Source organism: Schistocerca americana, chromosome 5 (assembly GCF_021461395.2).
Source record: "Schistocerca americana isolate TAMUIC-IGC-003095 chromosome 5, iqSchAmer2.1, whole genome shotgun sequence".
NCBI classification, from domain to species: Eukaryota; Metazoa; Arthropoda; class Insecta; order Orthoptera; family Acrididae; genus Schistocerca; species Schistocerca americana.
Genome location: NC_060123.1, coordinates 245,575,106 through 245,594,080, shown reverse-complemented (window position 1 = coordinate 245,594,080; position 18,975 = coordinate 245,575,106). Strand labels below are relative to the sequence as shown.

Here is an 18,975-nt window from a genome sequence, read left to right as displayed (position 1 = left end):
GCAGTGGATCCTGATGCAGTTTGGAATTCCTGTGTGATGGTCTGGATAGATGTCTGCTTAACACACATTACAACCCTCTTCAACTGTCGGTGGTCTCTGTCAGTCAACAGAAGACTTTGGCCTGTCCGCTTTTGTGCTGTATGTGTCCCTTCACGTTTCCACATCGTAAACAGTGGACCTAGGGATGTTCACGAGTGTGGAAATCTCATGTACAGACGTAGGACACGAGTGACACCTAATCACCTGACCACTTTTCGAAGTCCACGAGTTCCGCGGAGTCCCCATTCTGCACTCTCAACGATGTATAATGACTACTGAGGACACTGAAATGGAGTACCTGGCAGTAGGTGGCAGCACAATGCGCCTAATATGGAAAACGTGTTTTTGGCGGTGTCCAGATACTTTTGATCACATAGCGTATATTCATATAAATTTCATTTTACTGCTAAATGCAGAAACTGTACATAGTCTGTTGGACTTCCTTCTAAGTTGTCACGCAAACCTTAAAGATCAAAACACAGAAGGCTGTCAGATCATTGATTTTTATATAGTGACAATTGGTTTTTTTGCATCATTATAATTAAACACACACATTCACTTAATTATACCTCAATTTTAAAAATACATTCATGTTAATCAGTATTATTTTTAATTAAACAGTGGGGTAGCTGTTATATGTAACAGTGTGTTATTTGAATGCCTTCCAGTGATAAACTTTTCACTCATCTGCAACTTGAGAGGGTCATCCAGGAACAATATTTTTAAAGTTGAATTATGTATTGCTGTTTTCTTTCAAATAAGACAACCTAGTTCTCCTGAGCAGTGATGATAAATTACTGATGTAACAACATGCCTTTTTCCAATATAATCTGGGAGACTTTTTGCAGTTCTTTATTTAATAGGTTTGTTCTTCCATTGACAGTTGTGGGATTTAATTTACAAAGTGTGAATTTTTTTTGGTACAGTCAAATTATCTGGTCATCTTTACTAGGAAAAAGACAGTGCTGATCCGCAAGGATGCGTAAATAAAAGGTTTACTTCTCCTTTTTCATCTCATGATGAAGTGATCTACTGTGTGTTGTCATAGGCACAAGCAATAAGCCCTGTAATCTGTTCAAAAGCGTGACACTGCACCTGGATGTATTTGAATTTTATAGCATCAAAATCCTTAAAATCAGAAACAATTTTTGCTTAACCTTTGGCTTTTCTCATAGGAATAAATGCATAATCCTTCTCTCTGTGACTGCTGTGGCTTTATAAAATCTTTTTGCCAGTCTCCTTTTTTATATTGCATGCACATCATTTGTCACATAGAAAAAGTGAACTGATAACATACGTGCTTTATCCATTCAAACAATTTGGCGAAAGGTAATATTGAGTCATGCTGTGCTTTCACATCTGATTAATACATGTGTGAAGAAAACCACCTAGATAGGTGCATTTATTAAGCCACTTGTTTAACTGTATATGAACATCTTCATGTGACAAAATGGCAAAAATGTGCCAGTGACACAATTTAAGGTGCTTAATTGTCTAATAAAAAGTAGAATGTACATGTTGGAATATGACAAGAACAGTTACTGTCAGTAGACATGAATGTTTTTGTACATATTGGTAATACATATATTTTCTGTTGTTCTATAAATATGAACAGTTACATAAATCAAGTTATGTAAAGTGAAAAAGGTGTACTATCCATTAGATTATTTGTGTTAATTGTTATTAAGCATGGTTTAGTAAAATTTTAAAATGATGAACCTAAGAGTGGTTAATTAATACTCACTAATTTCCTTGTAATTGTAGTTTTTATGAACCAGCTGTAAACCTTGTGCAGCTGAGGTACAGCTGGCAATTGTAGTGAAATAGAATTTAAGTCTGTTCCCTTTGGAACACTATCATAAAATTTGTCATACATATTAACAAATAAACACAGTTTTAATCTGCCAGGAAGTTTCATATCAGCGCACACTCTGCTGTAGAGTGACAATTTCATTCTAGAAACATCCCGCAGGCTGTGGCTAAGCCATGTCTCCGCAATATCCTTTCTTTCAGGAGTGCTTGTTCTGCAAGGTTCGCAGAAGAGCTTCTGTAAAGTTTGGAAGGTAGGAGACGCGGTACTGGCGGAATTAAAGCTGTGATGACGGGACGTGAGTCGTGCTTGGGTAGCTCAGTCGGTAGAGCACTTGCCCGCGAAAGGCAAAGGTCCCGAGTTCGAGTCTCGGTCCGGCACACAGTTTTAATTTGCCAGGAAGTTTCATATCAGCGCACACTCCGCTGTAGAGTGAAAATTTCATTCTGTATTAACAAGTAATGTATGACTAATGTACTGTTTTTTAAATTAAAAAAATACAATTTTGAAATTTTCAAAGTTAAAAAAAAAAAAAAAACAACTTTTGGTTTGGGAAAATTTAGCATTAAAATGGAATTGGCCGAGTAGCACATATTTTTAAAGCATATAATAAAGTGAACAAAATAATATAAATGTTGAGTCTGTATGTCAAATAGTTCTTGAGATATGGCCATTTTTATGGTTAAAAATGTGCTAAAAATCAGACAATTTAAGAAAATTTAAAAATGAATATGGTACATCAGAAATGAAATTGCCCAACAAAATCATTAATTCTTAATTTTATCTTATTCTAATAGGTAGAATAAAATGAAATAACTGTGAAATTCTGAATCATAAAGGTTCAAATTTTATTTTTTTTATTGGTAGATTTCACATGTATTGACCAGTGTAACATATGTCATTATTTTGGGAAATCACCTTCTGTTATTTGACACATTGGCATAACAGGTCAAGGAAACTAGGTTCTGATCTGCTCGAGATTTCAATGCTGTCCTCGATATTTCCTTGCATCTAGAAACATTATTAGTTTTGCTGTGATTGGCCTTGTGATCTTCCTCTTGTGCGTTTTCTGATTGATTTTATATGATGTATTGGGGTCTGTGACACCAAGTGAGCCAAAGCTTACTTGGCCATAGAATGATTCTGTATGTAATTCAGGGAAAACTGGTGAGAAAATATAAAAACAAAAATGAGTCTCTAAACTGCTGCAGAGAACATTGGACAGAATAAAAGGAATGTGCCACGAGGAAACTTTTCAACTTGGGGGACTCATTTCTGCCGTAAGTCTGTTAAGGAAACTTGCAAAGTGCTATACACCTTTATTTAAGTGCAATGGCTTGCACACAGATTGTGAAGTAACTCTGCAAATTGTTTGGAACGTTCTTTTCTAGAATAAGAAAATTCATCATGAATCTACAGAATTGCTACAAAATGTGATATTGTAGGATATAGAAAAATGAATGTGTGCTAAATAAACCAGAAAACAAGAAAGCACCCAGCACCTTTGAAAATTGTTGCCTCCCAGCCTAAATAATATAATGCATACACATTTGTGTTCAATCAACAGATTTTATAAGTTCTGCAGGAAAAGTATGCAGCATCCTTTCTCATGTATAGCAGTATTAACATCATAATAATTGGAATTGTTTGAGATTTTTATTTCTGCTCTTAGTCATATTTGAGGAATGTTAAGTAATTTAGGAAATTGTGTCTTGTATGGTCAGACAGTGGTTTGACCATGCTTCTCCTATACTTGACTTCAGCACCTTAACATCTGCAATAAATCTCTTTCTTAATGATACTCACATTTTTAGGGTCATTAGTTTGTTATGGGCAACATAAGATTGTGGTACTGTCTGTCAGCTTTGACCCATAATGTCAAGATGGTGAATGCCCCTATTTCAGGCATATACCAGGTGGTTGTAATTAAAGTGCAGCTACTCACTGAGGTCCAGAATGGGCTGTGTAATTGTTGTATGACAGTGAAACTTGGTAGATGGGCTAATGCATTAATGCAGAACTGATTTATACTGGCCCCAAGGTGCAAATACGGATCTGTATAGCATCTCGTTGACGTCTCTGATGCTCATATTGAACAAAATTATGTTAGTGGCGATTGAAAATAAAATGAACATTATGTATTTGTCACCTTTTTGATCTTTTCTGCCCATATTCTGTTCCTAACCGATTCCAGGTGGAAATATTTCTATACGTCTACCTTTCAGTATCAGTGCCAGCCTTGCACCTGGTGGCTAAAATTAGAGCTAATGAAAAGGAAAGTTGCTACTCACCATGTAGTGGAGATGCTGATTCGCAGATAGGTGCAAAAACAGGACTGTCACAAATACAGCTTTCAGCCAGTAAGGCCTTTGTCAACCCCCCCCCCCCCCCCCCCTCCACACACACACACACACACACACACACACACACACACACACACACACACACACACACGCGCGCCCACATACATGACTAAAACTGAAACCACACTGTGAGTAGAAGCACCTGTGCATGATGGGGGTGGCGACCAGGTGGGGGTAAAAAGAAGGCTGGTGCAGGGAGGGGCAGGGTAGTATAGTGGGGGTGGCTGACAGCGAAGTACTGAACTTAGATGGTTGACAGGGGAGAGTGGGGGGGGGGGGGGGCAAAAAGGAGAGAAGTAAGAAGACCGGGTGTGATGGTGGAATGATGGCTGTGTAGTGCTGGAATGAGAGTAGGGAAGGTTGTGGATGGGTGAGGACAGTGACTAATGAAGGTTGAGGCCAGGAGGGTTACGGGAATGTAGGATGTATTGCAGTGAAGTTACCATCTGTGTAACTCAGAAAAGCAGGTGCTGGTGGGAGGGATCCATATGGTGCAGGCTGCGAAGCAGTAATTGAAATAAAAGATATCATGTTTTGCAGAGTGTTCAGCAACAGTGTGTTCCACTTGTTTCTTGGCCACAGTTTGTCAGTGGCCATTGATGTGGGCAGACAGCTTATTGGTTGTCATGCCCACATAGAATGCAGCACAGTGGTTGCAGCTTAGCTTGTAGATCACATGACTGGTTTCACAGGTAGCCCTGGCTTTGATGGCATAGGTGATGTGGTGTTGGGAGGATGTATGGGACAGGTCTTGCATCTAGGTCTATTACAGGGGTATGAGACATGAGATAAAGGGTTGGGGACAGGGGCTGTGTAAGAATGGACAACTATATTGTGTAAGTTCGGCAGACGGCGGAATACCTCTGTGGGAGGGGTGGGAAGAATAGTGGGCAGGACATTTCTCATTTCAGGGCATGATGAGAGGTGGTCGAAACCCTGGTGAAGAATGTAATCCAGTTGCTCCAGTCCTGGTTGGTACTGAGTTACGAGGGGAATTCTCGTCTGTGGCTGGACAGTGGAACATAGGGAGGTGGTGGGTGACTGGATAGATAAGGCATGGGAGATTTGTTTTTGTACAAGTTTGGGATGATAATTACAGTCTGTGAAGTCTTCAGTGAGACCTTTGGTATATTTCAAGAGGGACTGCTCGTCACTCAGGTGGCTAGGCTGTACGGAAGGGACTTCTTGGTATGGAATGGGTGGCAGCTGCCAAAATAAAGGTATTGTTGGTGGTTAGTAGGTTTTATATGGACAGAGGTACTGTTGTAGCCATCTTTGAGGTGAAAGTTAACATCTAGGAAGGTTGCTTGTCGGGTTGAGTAGGACCAGACGAAGCAAATGGGGGAGAAGTTGTTGAGGTTCTGAAGAAATGTGGATAGGGTACCCTCACCCTCAATCCAGATCGCAAGGATGTCATCAGTGAATCTTAACTAGTTGAGAGGTTTAGGATTCTGGGTTTTCAGGAAGGATTCCTCCAGATGGCCCATGAATATGTTCATAGGATGGTGCCATGCAGGTGCCCATTGCCAAACCCCAGATTTGTTTGTAGGTAATGCCTTCATAGTATTAGTAATTGTGGGTGAGGACATAGTTGGTCATGGGCCACTAGGAAGGAGGTTGTTGGTTTGGAGTCTGTTGGGCATTGGGAAAGGTAGTGTTCAACAGCGGTAAAGCCATGGGCACTAGGAAGGGAGGTGGGATCAATATTGACAAGCAGGGCACTGCGTGGTAAAGGGACAGGAATGTGGAGATCGGTGGAGGAAATGGTTGGTATCTTTTATATGAGAGGGTAGATTCCGAGTAATAGGTTGAAGGTGTTGGTCTACAAGAGCAGAGATTCTCTCAGTGGGGGCACTGTTCCTGAAAACACGGATCCTAAACACCTCACTTGATTCAGATTTGTTGATGACATTTTTGCGATCTGAATTGAGGGTGAGGACACCATATCCACATTCCCCCAGAACCTCAACAACGTTTCCCCCATTTGCTTCACCTGGTCCTACTCAACCCAGCAAGCTACTATCCTACATGTTGACTTTCACCTCAAAGATTGGTACATCAGTACCTCTGTCCATATCAAACCTACTAACCACCAGCAATACCTCTATTTTGGACAGCTGCCACCTGTTACATACCAAGAAGTACCTTCCGTACAGCCGAGCCACCAGTGGTTGTTACATCCCCAGTGACAAGCAGTCCCTCTCAAAGATCGTAATTATCCTTCCAACCTTGTACAGAAACAAATCTCCCATGCCTTATCTTTCCCGTCTCCCACTGCCTCACCAAGTCCCACCCTCCAGCCACAGAGGAGCATTCCCCTCGTTGCTCAGTACCAGCCAGGACTGGAGCAACTGAATTACATTCTCCGCCATGGTTTTGATTACCTCTCATCATTCCCTAAAATGAGAAATGTCCTGTCCACTATCGTTCCCACTCCAGCCTCAGTGGTATTCCACCATCCACCGAACCTAAACAAAATACTTGCCCATCCTTACACAACCCTCGCTCCCAATTCCTTACCTCTTTGCTCATACCCCTGTAGTAAACCTAGATGCAAGACCTGTCCGCTACATCCCCTCACCACTACCTACTCCAGTGCAGTCATGGAAATCGGCTATCCCATCAAAGGCAGGGCTACCTGTGAAACCAGTCATATGATCTATAAGCTAAGCTGCAGCCACTATGCTGCCTTCTGTGTGGGCATGACTACTAACAAGCTGTCTGCATGAATAGCCACCGACAAACTGTGACCAAGAAACAAGTGTGGACTACCTTGTTGCTGAACACACTGCCGAACATGACATCCTTCATTTCAATGACTGCTTCACACCCTGTGCCATATGGATCCTTCCCACCAACACCAGCTTTTCTGAATTGCGCACCTGGTAACTTTCACTGCAATGCATCGTACATTCCCATAACCCTTCTGGCCTCAACCTGTGTGAGTCACTGTCCTCACTCATCCAGCCCCTTCCCTGTTCTCGTTCCAGCACTATACATGTACCATTCCACCATTACACTCAGTTTTTAAACTTCCCTCCTTTTTCACATTAAAAATATGAGTCCCATCTCAAGCATCTGAATCTCTTTCTCACTAATAGTGGCAAAACCCAAAATCCAAATGAGTCTCTAAGTTCACTCATATGGAAACGATGCCCTAAAAACACATTTGCATCTGCTGCAGTTGTCAGAATTGCAACTTATGATGCAGTTATTGTATTTAATGATGGGAATGTCAGGAGGATGAAGGTATTAGAAAGAATGGGCTTCAAGATAGGAAATTTTACTCAAGACATCCTGAGAAAAATAGATTTACAGCACGTCTCTGCAGCTGAAAAGTCAGTTGAAGACCTGGTAAAGGAAAGAAGACAGACAACAAGAATCCTGAAGAGAAGCCTTGAAGGGAAAGATGACCCAGAGCACAAATGTGGTGCCTTCTGAAGAAGTGACATAAGGGAAAAAGTTTGGTTGAACTTTAAATTGCTTTTCCTGAAAAGTTTATTTTTTAAAAGTTTATGTACCTTTTCCTCAGCTTCTATTAATGCTAGAATTATGAAATTTTGTACACATATTTCTGTAAACCTAATAAATGTCTCAAGAGCAAATTTTGAAATTCTGATTGCAATCTGAGATGGGGCAAAGTGCTTGAAATTTTGCATGAATTTAAAATTGTACTTGTGGAATTATAATTAAAAAAATATGAAAATTCTACAAATTGACCTATTCCAAAAACCTCATGAGAGAAGCTTACAACGTATAAAGAGATGAAACAGCGAAATTTTTGTAGAAATCTCTTGAATACTTTCTGAGAAAAAGGAACATAAATTATTTTTTGAAAATAAAACTTCATTTAAAAAAAAATATATATATATATATATATATATATATATATATATATATATATATATATATATATATATATATATATATATATATATATAAAAATCAAAGGATTTTATATGTAAATGTGTTACTTTCCTGTAAAGTGTGGTACGAAATTTCATTGAAACATCTCCAAAACTGTGGATTTGGTGCATTTTTGAAATAGTGTGTTTTTTCATCAACGTCCCCCGCTTATAAAACATCAATCACTTTTATACATGAGACCTGTCTTAATAAATATACATAAAACTGATTAATAATTTTATGGCTACTAATGAGCTTGGCTGTGTTGCAGCCTCAGACAAAATAGTGGCGACAGCCACTGCCACCACAACAAAGACACACAGCTGAATACATAATGCCAGGATTGCAGTTCAACAGGTGTACTGAGGTGAGGGGTTGTGTCATGTGGGGTGGGTGATGCAGTTATAAGAAGTTATGGTCCTGTTGAGGTTCTGTGTTACTTGTGTAAGGTACTTTATTCATCCCTATTGCTCAATTTGAACCAAACTGTCATTTTAAATTTTAAAAGTGTACTTGTGTGTATGATTGTACGTGTTCTACTAAATTGTGTATGAAGTCGAAAATAAAGAGAATATACCAAGGTATGTTTGAAACACATCATTGATACAATTGAATACAAATTACAAAAATGGTTCAAATGGCTCTGAGCACTATGGGACTTAACATGGGAGGTCATCAGTTCCCTAGAACTTAGAACTACTTAAACCTAACTAACCTAAGGACATCACACACATCCATGCACGAGGCAGGATTCGAACCTGCGACCGTAGCGGTCTCGCGGTTCCAGACTGTAGCGCCTAGAACCGCTCAGCCACACTGGCCGGCAATACAAATTACACTACAAAACAAATACCCAATAACTATGCTCACACATAGAACCAACTGAAATATGTAACACAAATATGTAATCTTGCACTCATGTGGTTCTAGTCTGTTTAAGGCTGTGAACTCAAGCATTAGGGAAATAAGTGAATTTATATAAAGTATAAATTTCAACTGGCTTTTATTTGTTTTGTGCTTCAAAGTGAAATTGTATGAACACATCACTAGTGTGACCAGACACCGACTGTTCTTCAGGCATTAGTGTAGGTGTATAGAATCATCTGTAACGTTTACTTATTTAGTTTTTTTAAAAAAAATGTGCTGATGCTGTCATATCATAAATTCTGTTATGAAACATTACTTTTCTTCAAAACATAAAGTAACTAACAAGAAACCTTTTTTCAGAGAGATGTTGTTGATCGTACGCCATCACTGAAATTGCTGTCTCAGATCCTAAAAGATCCTGACGTTCACCAGTTAGATCCAAATATTGTTGATCTTCTCCACTGGGTTCTCAAAGGGACACAACAACTTAAACGTATACCAAAAAAACAGGTTTGTTCAGTTTACTTTCACCATAGTGGTTTGTAATTGTATCACTAACAAAGTGTCTTATTGCTTGCGTGTTTATCCTTGAATTGAATATTTATGCGACTGATTCGTAATAAGTGATTTCATTTATTTCATTGAGGAATATTTGTTTATCTGTTAGCGATGAAAGGGAGCAAAGTAAAACTATTCCTCTCAAGACATTATCATTCTAATTTCTTTCTTCTGGCTTGTATTTGTTGTCAAATTCGCTGTCTTATGTATTCTGTCTTTTTTCCCCTTTTTCTCCTGTTCCCTTATTCTGTGATTTAAGTCCACAATCTGTCAGCCAGTTTCCTGTAACCATACAATATAGCAAGTGTTCTAGGCACTGTGGCAAATGAAGTCAAAATCAGTGTAATGTTGTCATTGAAAGAAAATATCATTCATTCCACACCCTCATGTCTACACATGTTAATGGATCCAAGTGCCAGTGACTTGTAAGAAAACATAGTGTTAGTATGGCAGACTGGGCTAGCTACTGCACATTTCACTGCTCCAGGATCCGTTCGGATTCATATGTCATGCTACAACACCTAAATGTGGAGGCACAGGTTTTTCTCCTATGCCTCCTCAAAAAGATATGGGGTGAAGGCTACTGTCCAGATCCATGGCAGGAGGCAATTCTGAATCCAGGGAAGTACAGTTTATCTCTAATTAGCTGTAGGGGTGCTGTGCTTGCTACCTGTATAGGAAAGACCTTTGAGCAAATGTTAAACCAACAGCTAGTGAGGATTCTTGAAACCAGGAGGTTAAGCAGCCAATCTTGGTTTCGGAAATACCAGTCCACGCTAGATGACCTATTCCACAAGGAAGAAGCGATGCAACAGTCATTTCTAGGCAAATGGCAGTTTATTGGTATCGTCTTCAATCTGGAGAAAGCATAATGTTGCCCATCAGCTTCATAAGTGGGACTTCTGTGGGTGTCTCTCCACATTGCTGTGATCCTTCATTGCTGAATGATACTTTGGTATCGAGTTGGTGCTATGCACTCCAACCAATTCCCTCTGCAGAATGGTGTTCCTCAGTGCAGTCTTCAGAGCATCATCCTTTTTGTTGTCTCATAAATACTATATGGCAACTATAGCTGAACCCTAGCAGGGTGGAGGATTAGGCGAATACTATTGGTTTTAATTCTCTACGGAGAAAAAAAAAACTGTTTGTGGTTTAACATTATTATGAAAAGGATAGTTGCTACTCACCATATAGCGGAGATGCTGAGTCGCACATAGGCACAACTAAGAAACTGTCAGCAAGGAAGCTTCTGTGCTATATGGTGAGTACCAACTACCCTTTTCATAATATTTTCATTATTTCCTCCTGGATTTTTCTTTGTGTTTATTTTAATTGTTCACATCAGTCTTTTGTGTTATCAGAAATTCAGATGAGGGCACCATCTTGGATTTTAAGACTGCAGTGTTATTCTTGAGCATTATCGTTAGCCAGAGAATAACATGGCTGCCACATTTCAATGATCTGAAATGTCTGAAGGCACTAAACATCGTAAAATGTCATTGTGGTAAGAATCGAGTGGGAAGGAGGGCAGATCAGTCCAGTCTGATCACATTCTATAGCACCTTTTTCTGCATGTGACGTGACTTTGGCAGCATAGTGTATGTATCAGATAGCTATTCTTTAAATAGGAAGTTGGATGCTGTCTCCATGAAGACATTAGACTTGCCACTGGGGCCTACCAAACCAGTCCTATTCGTAGCCTCTGTGCAGAGGCTGGTGAGCCACCTCTTACCATTTAGCAAGAACTCCACATGGTGTGACATACAAAGTGAGGTCCATTTCCAAACATCTTGTTGTTGGTATTGGGACTAAAACTTCATACAGTGGAGATCTGACATTCTCTCTATACGAAGGAATATCTCAAGTGACTTGGTGTCACAGACATACCATCTTTTAAAATGGGTGGAGTAAGTACCATCCCTGGATACTTGACAGGCCTACAGCTTAGACAGTTCAAAATAAAACAAGATTAACACTCTGCTTATAGTTTTAATATGGGTTTTTAAGGGTATAGGATTGGTTGTATGGAATGAAAGAGGAAGCTGCATGGTAGAATTTTGTACGGAGCATAAGCATAAGTTAATCATCACTGACACTTTGTGTAAGAATCATGAAAGGAGGTTGTATATGTGGAAGAGGCCTGGAGACAACGGAAGGTTTCAGATAGATTATATAATGGTAAGACAGAGACGAACCAGGTTTTAAAATGTAAGACATTTCCTGGGGCAGATGTGGACTCTGACTACAATTTATTGTTTATGAACAATTTATTGTTTACCAACTGTAGATTAAAGCTGAAGAAATTGCAAAAAGGTAAAAATTTAAGATGATGGGACCTGGATAAACTGAAAGAACCAGAGGTGGTTGATAGTTTTAGAAGGAGAATTAGGGAAGAGTTGACAAGAGCAAGGGATAAGAATACAGTAGAAGAAGAATGTGTATCTTTAAGAGATGAAGTAGTGAAGGCAACTGAGGTTCAAATAGGTAGAAAGATGAGGCCTAATAGAAATCCTTGGAGAACACACCAGATATTGAATGTAATTGATGAAAGGAGAAAATATAAAAATCCAGTAATTGAAGCAAGTGAAAAGGAAAACCAATGTCTCAAAAATTAGATCAACAGGAAGTGTAAAATGGCTAAGCAGGAATGGCTAGAGGACAAATATAAGGATGTAGAAACATACAACACTAGGGATAAGATGGGTGCTGCCTATTGGAAAATTAGAGAGACCTTTGGAGAAAAGAAAACCACCTCTATGAATATCAAATCAGCTGGAAAATCAGACCTAACCAAAGAAGGGAAAGCAGAAAGGTGGAAGTAGTATATAGAGGGTCAATAAAAGGGCGATGTACTTGAGGGCAATATCGTGGAAGTGGAAGAGGATGTAGATGAAGGTGAAATGGGAGATATGATACTGCGTGAAGAATTTGACAGACCACTGAAAGATTGAAGTCGAAACAAGGGCTCGGGAGTAGACAACATTCCATTGGAACTATGACAGCTTCGGGAGAGCCAGCCATGACAAAACTCTACCATCTGATGAACAAGATATATGAGACAGGCGAAATACCCTCAGACTGCAAGAAGTATATAATAATTCCAATCCCAAAGAAAGCAGGTGTTGACAGGTCTGTAATTTACCAAACTATCAGTTGGGTAAGTCACAGGTGCAAAATACTAACATGAATTTTTTACAGACGAATGGAAAAACTGGTAGACGCCAACCTCGGGGAAGGTCAGTTTGGATTCCATAGAAATGCTGGAACACACGAGGCAATACTGACCCTACGACTTATCTTAGAAAATAGATTAAGGAAAAGCAAACCTACATTTTTAGCATTTGTAGATGTAGAGAAAGGTTTTGACAATGTAGACTGGAATACTCTCTTTCAAATTCTGGAGGTGGCAGGGGTAAAATACAGGGAGTGAAAGGCTATTTACAATTTGTATACAAACCAGATGGCAGTAATAGGAGTCAAGGGGCATGAAAGGGAAGCAGCAGTGGAGAAGGCAGTGAGACAGAGTTATATGCTATCCCTGATGTTCAGTCTGTACATTGGACAGTCAGTAAAAGAAACTAAAGAAAAATTTGGAACAAGAATTAAAATCCAGGGAGAAGAAATAAAAACCTTGAGATTTGCTGCTGATATTGTAATTCTGTCAGAGATGGCAAAGGACCTGGAAGAGCAGTTGAATGGAATGGAGAGGATCTTGAAAAGAAGATATAAGATGAACATAAAAAAAGCAAAACTAGGATCACAGAATGTAGTCAAATTATATTAAGTGATGCTGAGGGAATTAGATTAGGAAATGAGGCACTTACAGTAGTAGAGGAGTTGTGCTATTTGGGCAGCAAAATAACTGATGATGGTTGAAATAGAGAGGATTTAAAATGTAGACTGGTGATGGCAAGGAAAGTGTTTCTGAAGAAGAGAAATTTGTTAACATTGAGTATGGATCTAACCATCAGGAATTCTTTCCTTGAAGTATTTGTTTGGAGTGTTGGCATGTATGGACGTGAAATGTGGACGATTAACAGTTTAGACAATGTAGAATAGAAGCATTTGAAATGTGGTACTGCGCCGTGAAGACCCACCTCAGTGTTGGTGTGGCACCCAGTTGACAGTGGCCCAATATTCTTCTGCTATGTCCTTCTTTGGCTGCCCTACAACTTCATCTTCGATTGCCAGACTCATTATCATTGATTTTAGCAGACAACGCCTCATTGGCTGATTTGGTTTTACGTATCATCTGTGAGGGTGGGTTTTATCATTCGATCTGAGTTTTAGCACCTGTTCTTTGTCCCTCTGTGTCCTCCATCCTAGTGCTTTTAGGGTAAGGTTTTAATGTGTTACAGGGTGGCTGACTTTTCCTTTTTATTTTCGTGGTTGGCCAGCCACTGTAATCGGATTCCTTGTTTTACTCTCTTCTAACTGTTTCTTGCATCTCTCTGTTGTTCTCTTGTCCTCTTTTGTTCCTTTCAGTGTTCGTTGCCTTCCTTCGTTCTTGTGGTCTTTTCTTTCTTTCTGTTTTGTGTTATATGTCTTGTCTATTTTATTCTCACTTGTGGCATTGTTTTATTAGGAACAAGGGATCGCTGAGCTCGTAGTTTGGTCCCTTCCCCCCTCTTACCAACCAACCAACCACCCGGTCGCCACTCCCACCATGTGCTGCTGCTCGCAGTCTGACTTCAGCAGCCAGAGATTATGGTGTGTGTGTGTGTGTGTGTGTGTGTGTGTGTGTGTGTGTGTGTGTGAGAGAGAGAGAGAGAGAGAGAGAGAGAGAGAGAGAGAGAGAGAGAGAGAGACAGTGTGTGAGTGAGTGCGCACACATGCATGTGTATTTTCGACTAAGGCCTAGTTGACCGAAAGCACACTTTTTGACGGGCTTTGTGTTGTTCTTATCTGTGACTCAGCATCTCTGCTGTAATTTTTTGAATCATTTACTGTAACATACTTCATTTTAGACTGGCTGGGAGAGAAATGGAAAAAGAAGCAAAAACTGGCATGCTGTGCAAAGCAACATCCTGGCTCCTGGAGAGTATGACATGACTAATTGTTCATTTTGTCCAGATGCTGCATAATTATGTAGGTGTGCCTTGTTATCATTGTCATGGTGTAAGTGCCAAGAAATTTGGCCCACTTAAGGGCATTTTCACCAGAAGTGTTCACTTGAGATCTTGAAAATTGGTAAATGATGGATTCCAGTAACTATGGCACACATTTTATTATAATGTAGTTGAACAGATAAAGCAGCAGAAGGAGAACACACACATAAAAAAAGATTTTAGTTGTGCAAGCTTTCAGAGCCAGTGGCTCCTTCCAGCAGGCATAGCTTGCATACCTACAGCCTTTTTTATATGTATTTTCTCATGCCGCTGCTTGCTGAGCGGATTTTTTATCTAGCCAATTACATTATGTTGTTGAAAGTTGATTATTTTCCTTGTTATACATTTTATTATGTAACACATTTATTGTTACCTAGTGCTAACAAGTATTTATTTGTTTGTCTAGATATATTGAATTTAGTGTATGGTCTACGCAAGTTTCTAGCTTTGCAGTTTTATAACGTGTGCTTGTGTGATCTGGAATACAACGAAAAACATGATTTCAAGAAATCCCCATTTTGTTAGGTTATTGAGTATTCAAAGAGATTTGGGGCTTGCAGCTGGTTGTCGTAAACTCCATTGCACGATATTTCGGCTGGACAACTGCCAACCATCTTCATGCGAGCCAAACGAGGACTGACAAAGACATTCTCTGCTCTGTCTTGTATAGCGCACTGATGGTACTGTCGTGCATGCGTTAAAGTCACAGAGACTGAAGGACCACACCACCCAGTCACAGTGCCCTCACTGGTGGAACTGCAAGACTCACCTGCCATCAGTATTGTCGCTGGCCGCAGCTATCGAAGTTTTCTGGTGTCTTCGTCTTCAGCAAATTTCGGCGATGACAGGATTCCGCGCATTATTCAATTGATAACCACTGTCATGGTTCATTATGTTTCCCTCGATGTGTATTTCAACGGATTCTTTGATAATGGGTCTCAAAAAGTTGTTGCTGAGGCCAAAATCGAAGTTTTATCGTACTATATTGAATGTCTGTTGGAAATACAATGTTCCGCGATTGCAGACTTACTGGGTGGCAGTAGGCAAGTGCAACGTTGATGATCTGTACAACGCTCTTCCTCTGTACGCGTTGTCTGTCCTATATAGGCCATACCACATTGACACAGAATTTTGTAAATTCCCGCCTTCTGCAGTAACAAATCATCCTTCGTTGATCCCAGCAAATTCAAAATCTTAGAAGGTGGACGAAAAACCACTTTCGCATGAAAATTATTAAGAATCCTCGCTATTTTGAAGGAGATATTTCCAACGAAGGGAAGAAAAGCTAGGGACTTGGTTAGTGCGTTCTCCTCTTTATCCACTTCCCGGTTCCTGGCTCTAGTTGAGAAGGCCCTGTTAATTTGCCAGGTCGAGTATCCATTGTCTCTGAACACCGTCCTCAAATGTGCAGGTTCCTTGGGCAAATTCTCTGCATCTGACACTGTATGTGCCCTGTGAACAAGGGTTTGAAGTACACTCATGGTTTGGGATGGGTGATGGCAACTTGAAGAATGCAAGTACAAATCAGTGTGTGTGTGGGCTTACGATAAACAGAATGTCCCACTGAGTCATCACTCATCCATTTAATCAAAGCATCCGGGGGGGAGGCTACCATATTTCTCTAGTTCCATAGTAAATCGAATATTCTCATGGATGGAGTTAAGATGATGAAAAAAACTCCATTAACTTTTCTTCTCCATGGGGCCACACTATGAAAGTGTCATTGACATATCTCCAAAAAACAGTTGGTTTACAAACTGCTGATTCAAGTGCTCTTTCCTCAAAATCCTCCATAAAAAGGTTAGTCACTATAGGAGACATTGGGCTGCCCATGGCAACACCATCAGACTGTTCAAAATATTCCTGGTTAAACATAATATTAGTTTAGGAAAGAGCATGCCAGAACAAAGCAGTGATGTCCGATTCAAACTGTTGACCAATTAGTGCCAAGGAATCTGCAAAAGGTACTTTTGTGAAAAGGGAAACTACATCAAAACTCACTAGAAGATCTGAACTACTTAAGTGGAGAGCCCCCAGTCTATTGATAAAATCAGCAGAGTTCCGTATATGATGTGAACAATTTGCCAAAAAATGGTCTCAGCAAAGAAGCTAGATGTTTCGCTAAATCATTTGTGGGTGGGTCAATATTAATCACTATAGGCCGTAAAGGCAGACCTTCTTTATGTACTTTAAGAAGACTATACAGTCTCGGTGGTATGCTGCCATGTGGTCTTAACTGCTTGATGGTCTCTGGAGATAATGAGGAAGAGTTCAAAAGTGCACACATCTTCCGTTGCACACGTGCTGTTGGGTCTTGATCAGTTTTCCTATACATAGTATCACTAAGTAGACTATACATCTCCAAATACAACCCACGATTGAACAAAATGGTGGAATTACCTTTATCAGCCTTCAGCACCACTATTTCTTGAGGGTTCTGCAGTGCAGCCCTTTCTTCGGCGGTTATATTACTGCGTTGGGGAGGAGCTTTCAGGAGAACCCGACCAGTTTCCCTTCTTATTTCTTCAGCAGTATCCATAGAAAGGCAGCGTACAGCATGTTCAACACCACTTACGAAACTTATAAGAGGTACTGCACTTGGTATAGGTGCGAAATTAAGACCTCTGCCCAAAGCTGACAGCATTGTATTGTGTAAAATCTTCTCCATTAAATAAACAACAGAACATCCTGTGGCGTCGGATGTTGTGGCACCAAGCGATCAAATTTAGACATCTGCCGGTAACTTATGTACCCAGTCGAACTTGGCTGAGGTCACTTCATCCTCCCAGTCCCATGATATAGGAGAAAGAAGTATTACAATCTTAAAGTGTAAATGGAACAATTCTTCTGTAATGGGGTCTTAATTTTGCACCTACACCAAGTGCAGTACCTCTTGTAAGTTTCGTCAGTGGTGTTGAACAACCTGTACGTCACCTTCCTAAGGACACTGCCGAAGAAATAAGAAGGGAAACTGGTCGGGTTCTCCTGAAAGCTCCTCCCCAAAGCCGTAACATAACTGCTGAAGAAAGGGCTGCCCTACAGAACCTTTGAGATCTGAGATCTGGAAATAGTGGTGCTGAAGGCTGATAAAGGTAATTCTACAGTTTTGTTACCTCGTGGGTTGTGTTTGGAGAAGATGTATAATCTACTTAGTGATACTATGTATAGAAGGATTGATCAAGACCCAATAGCATGTGTGCACGTTTGAAATCTTCCTCGTTATCTCCAGAGACCATCAGCAGTTAAGACCACATGGCAGCATACCACTGAGACTGTATGGTCTTCCTAAAGAACATAAAGAAGATCTGCTTTTATGGCCTATAGTGATGCACCCACATATGATTTAGCCAAACATCTAGCTCTTTACTGAGCCCCCCAGGAGGTCCACAACTCTTTTTGTGGATACGTGCGTAGCGAGCACGGGACCCCGAGCTAATGTGGCTTTCCTTCCTTTCCGGGCTGCATACCTTCCCTTTCCGCATCCTTCCCCATCCCCCATCTACGCCCCCCCCCCCTCCACCTCTGCCTCTTTCCTTCCCATTCTCCCCCTCTGGGAGAATGTTTTGTGCCTACGTCCGGAGACAGACACTCGAAAATGTAGCACATTCTTTGCTTTCTCTGCTTGCAAGTCTTCGTCCTTCCTTTGTCCTTCTCTTTTCCTTACCTCTTCTCTTTGCCCTTTTCTCCGCTGCGGCATTTGCGACCTCTTTTTTTTTCCTTTCCCTTTCTTTGTTTTTCCCTTTTTCTTTTTTCCTCCCTGTGCGTGTCTGAAGGCCGACCCACGCATTTCCATGCGTAGCCGGTGACGGGATAACGCGTAATTCCCCGCCCCGGGTAGACAGGTAGGACACGTACATACCTCCTGGTAACGGCCAGGCCCAGGGAGGGGTGATTACCCGAGCTGATACCTTCCGAAAGTGCCAATTGGTCCCTCCGTCCGTTTCTCGGGAGGTGTGACCTGAGGTGTGAACAATCACCTAAGACGGGAGTGCCCTCAGAGAGAGCCCCCACAAGGAAGGAGCGCGCCATCGGAGACGCCGGTAATCATGGGGGTTACTTTCGCAATGGTTTCCTCATCTTCTGCTATGTCAACTCACAAGCGTAAGTTCAATGAGTCTCAGCCACAGACAGTGTTTCCATCGTTGCCATAGTTCCTTGTTGTTTCTTGGTCTGACGAAGGTCACGACTTCTCCACGGTCAACCCTTCCATTATTCAGAAAGGTGTCGACGCAATTGCAGGTCCTGTAAAGTCTTGTTCCTGATTACGAAATGGCACCTTGTTGTTAGAAACAGTCAGTGCCCTCCAGGCACAAAAATTGCTGTG

General features: G+C 40.7%; 1 protein-coding gene across 5 annotated transcripts in view; it reads left to right on the top strand.

The window, feature by feature from the left end:
* The window catches only part of LOC124616047 (protein mono-ADP-ribosyltransferase PARP16), a 49,039-nt gene that overhangs the window by 3,243 nt on the left and 26,821 nt on the right, over positions 1-18,975 (top strand). For all 5 annotated transcript variants that reach the window (XM_047144276.1, XM_047144280.1, XM_047144279.1 and 2 more), the window contains exon 2: positions 9,346-9,495. In XM_047144276.1, coding sequence (XP_047000232.1) covers positions 9,346-9,495 — 150 coding nt within the window. The remainder of the gene's footprint in view (positions 1-9,345; positions 9,496-18,975) is intronic.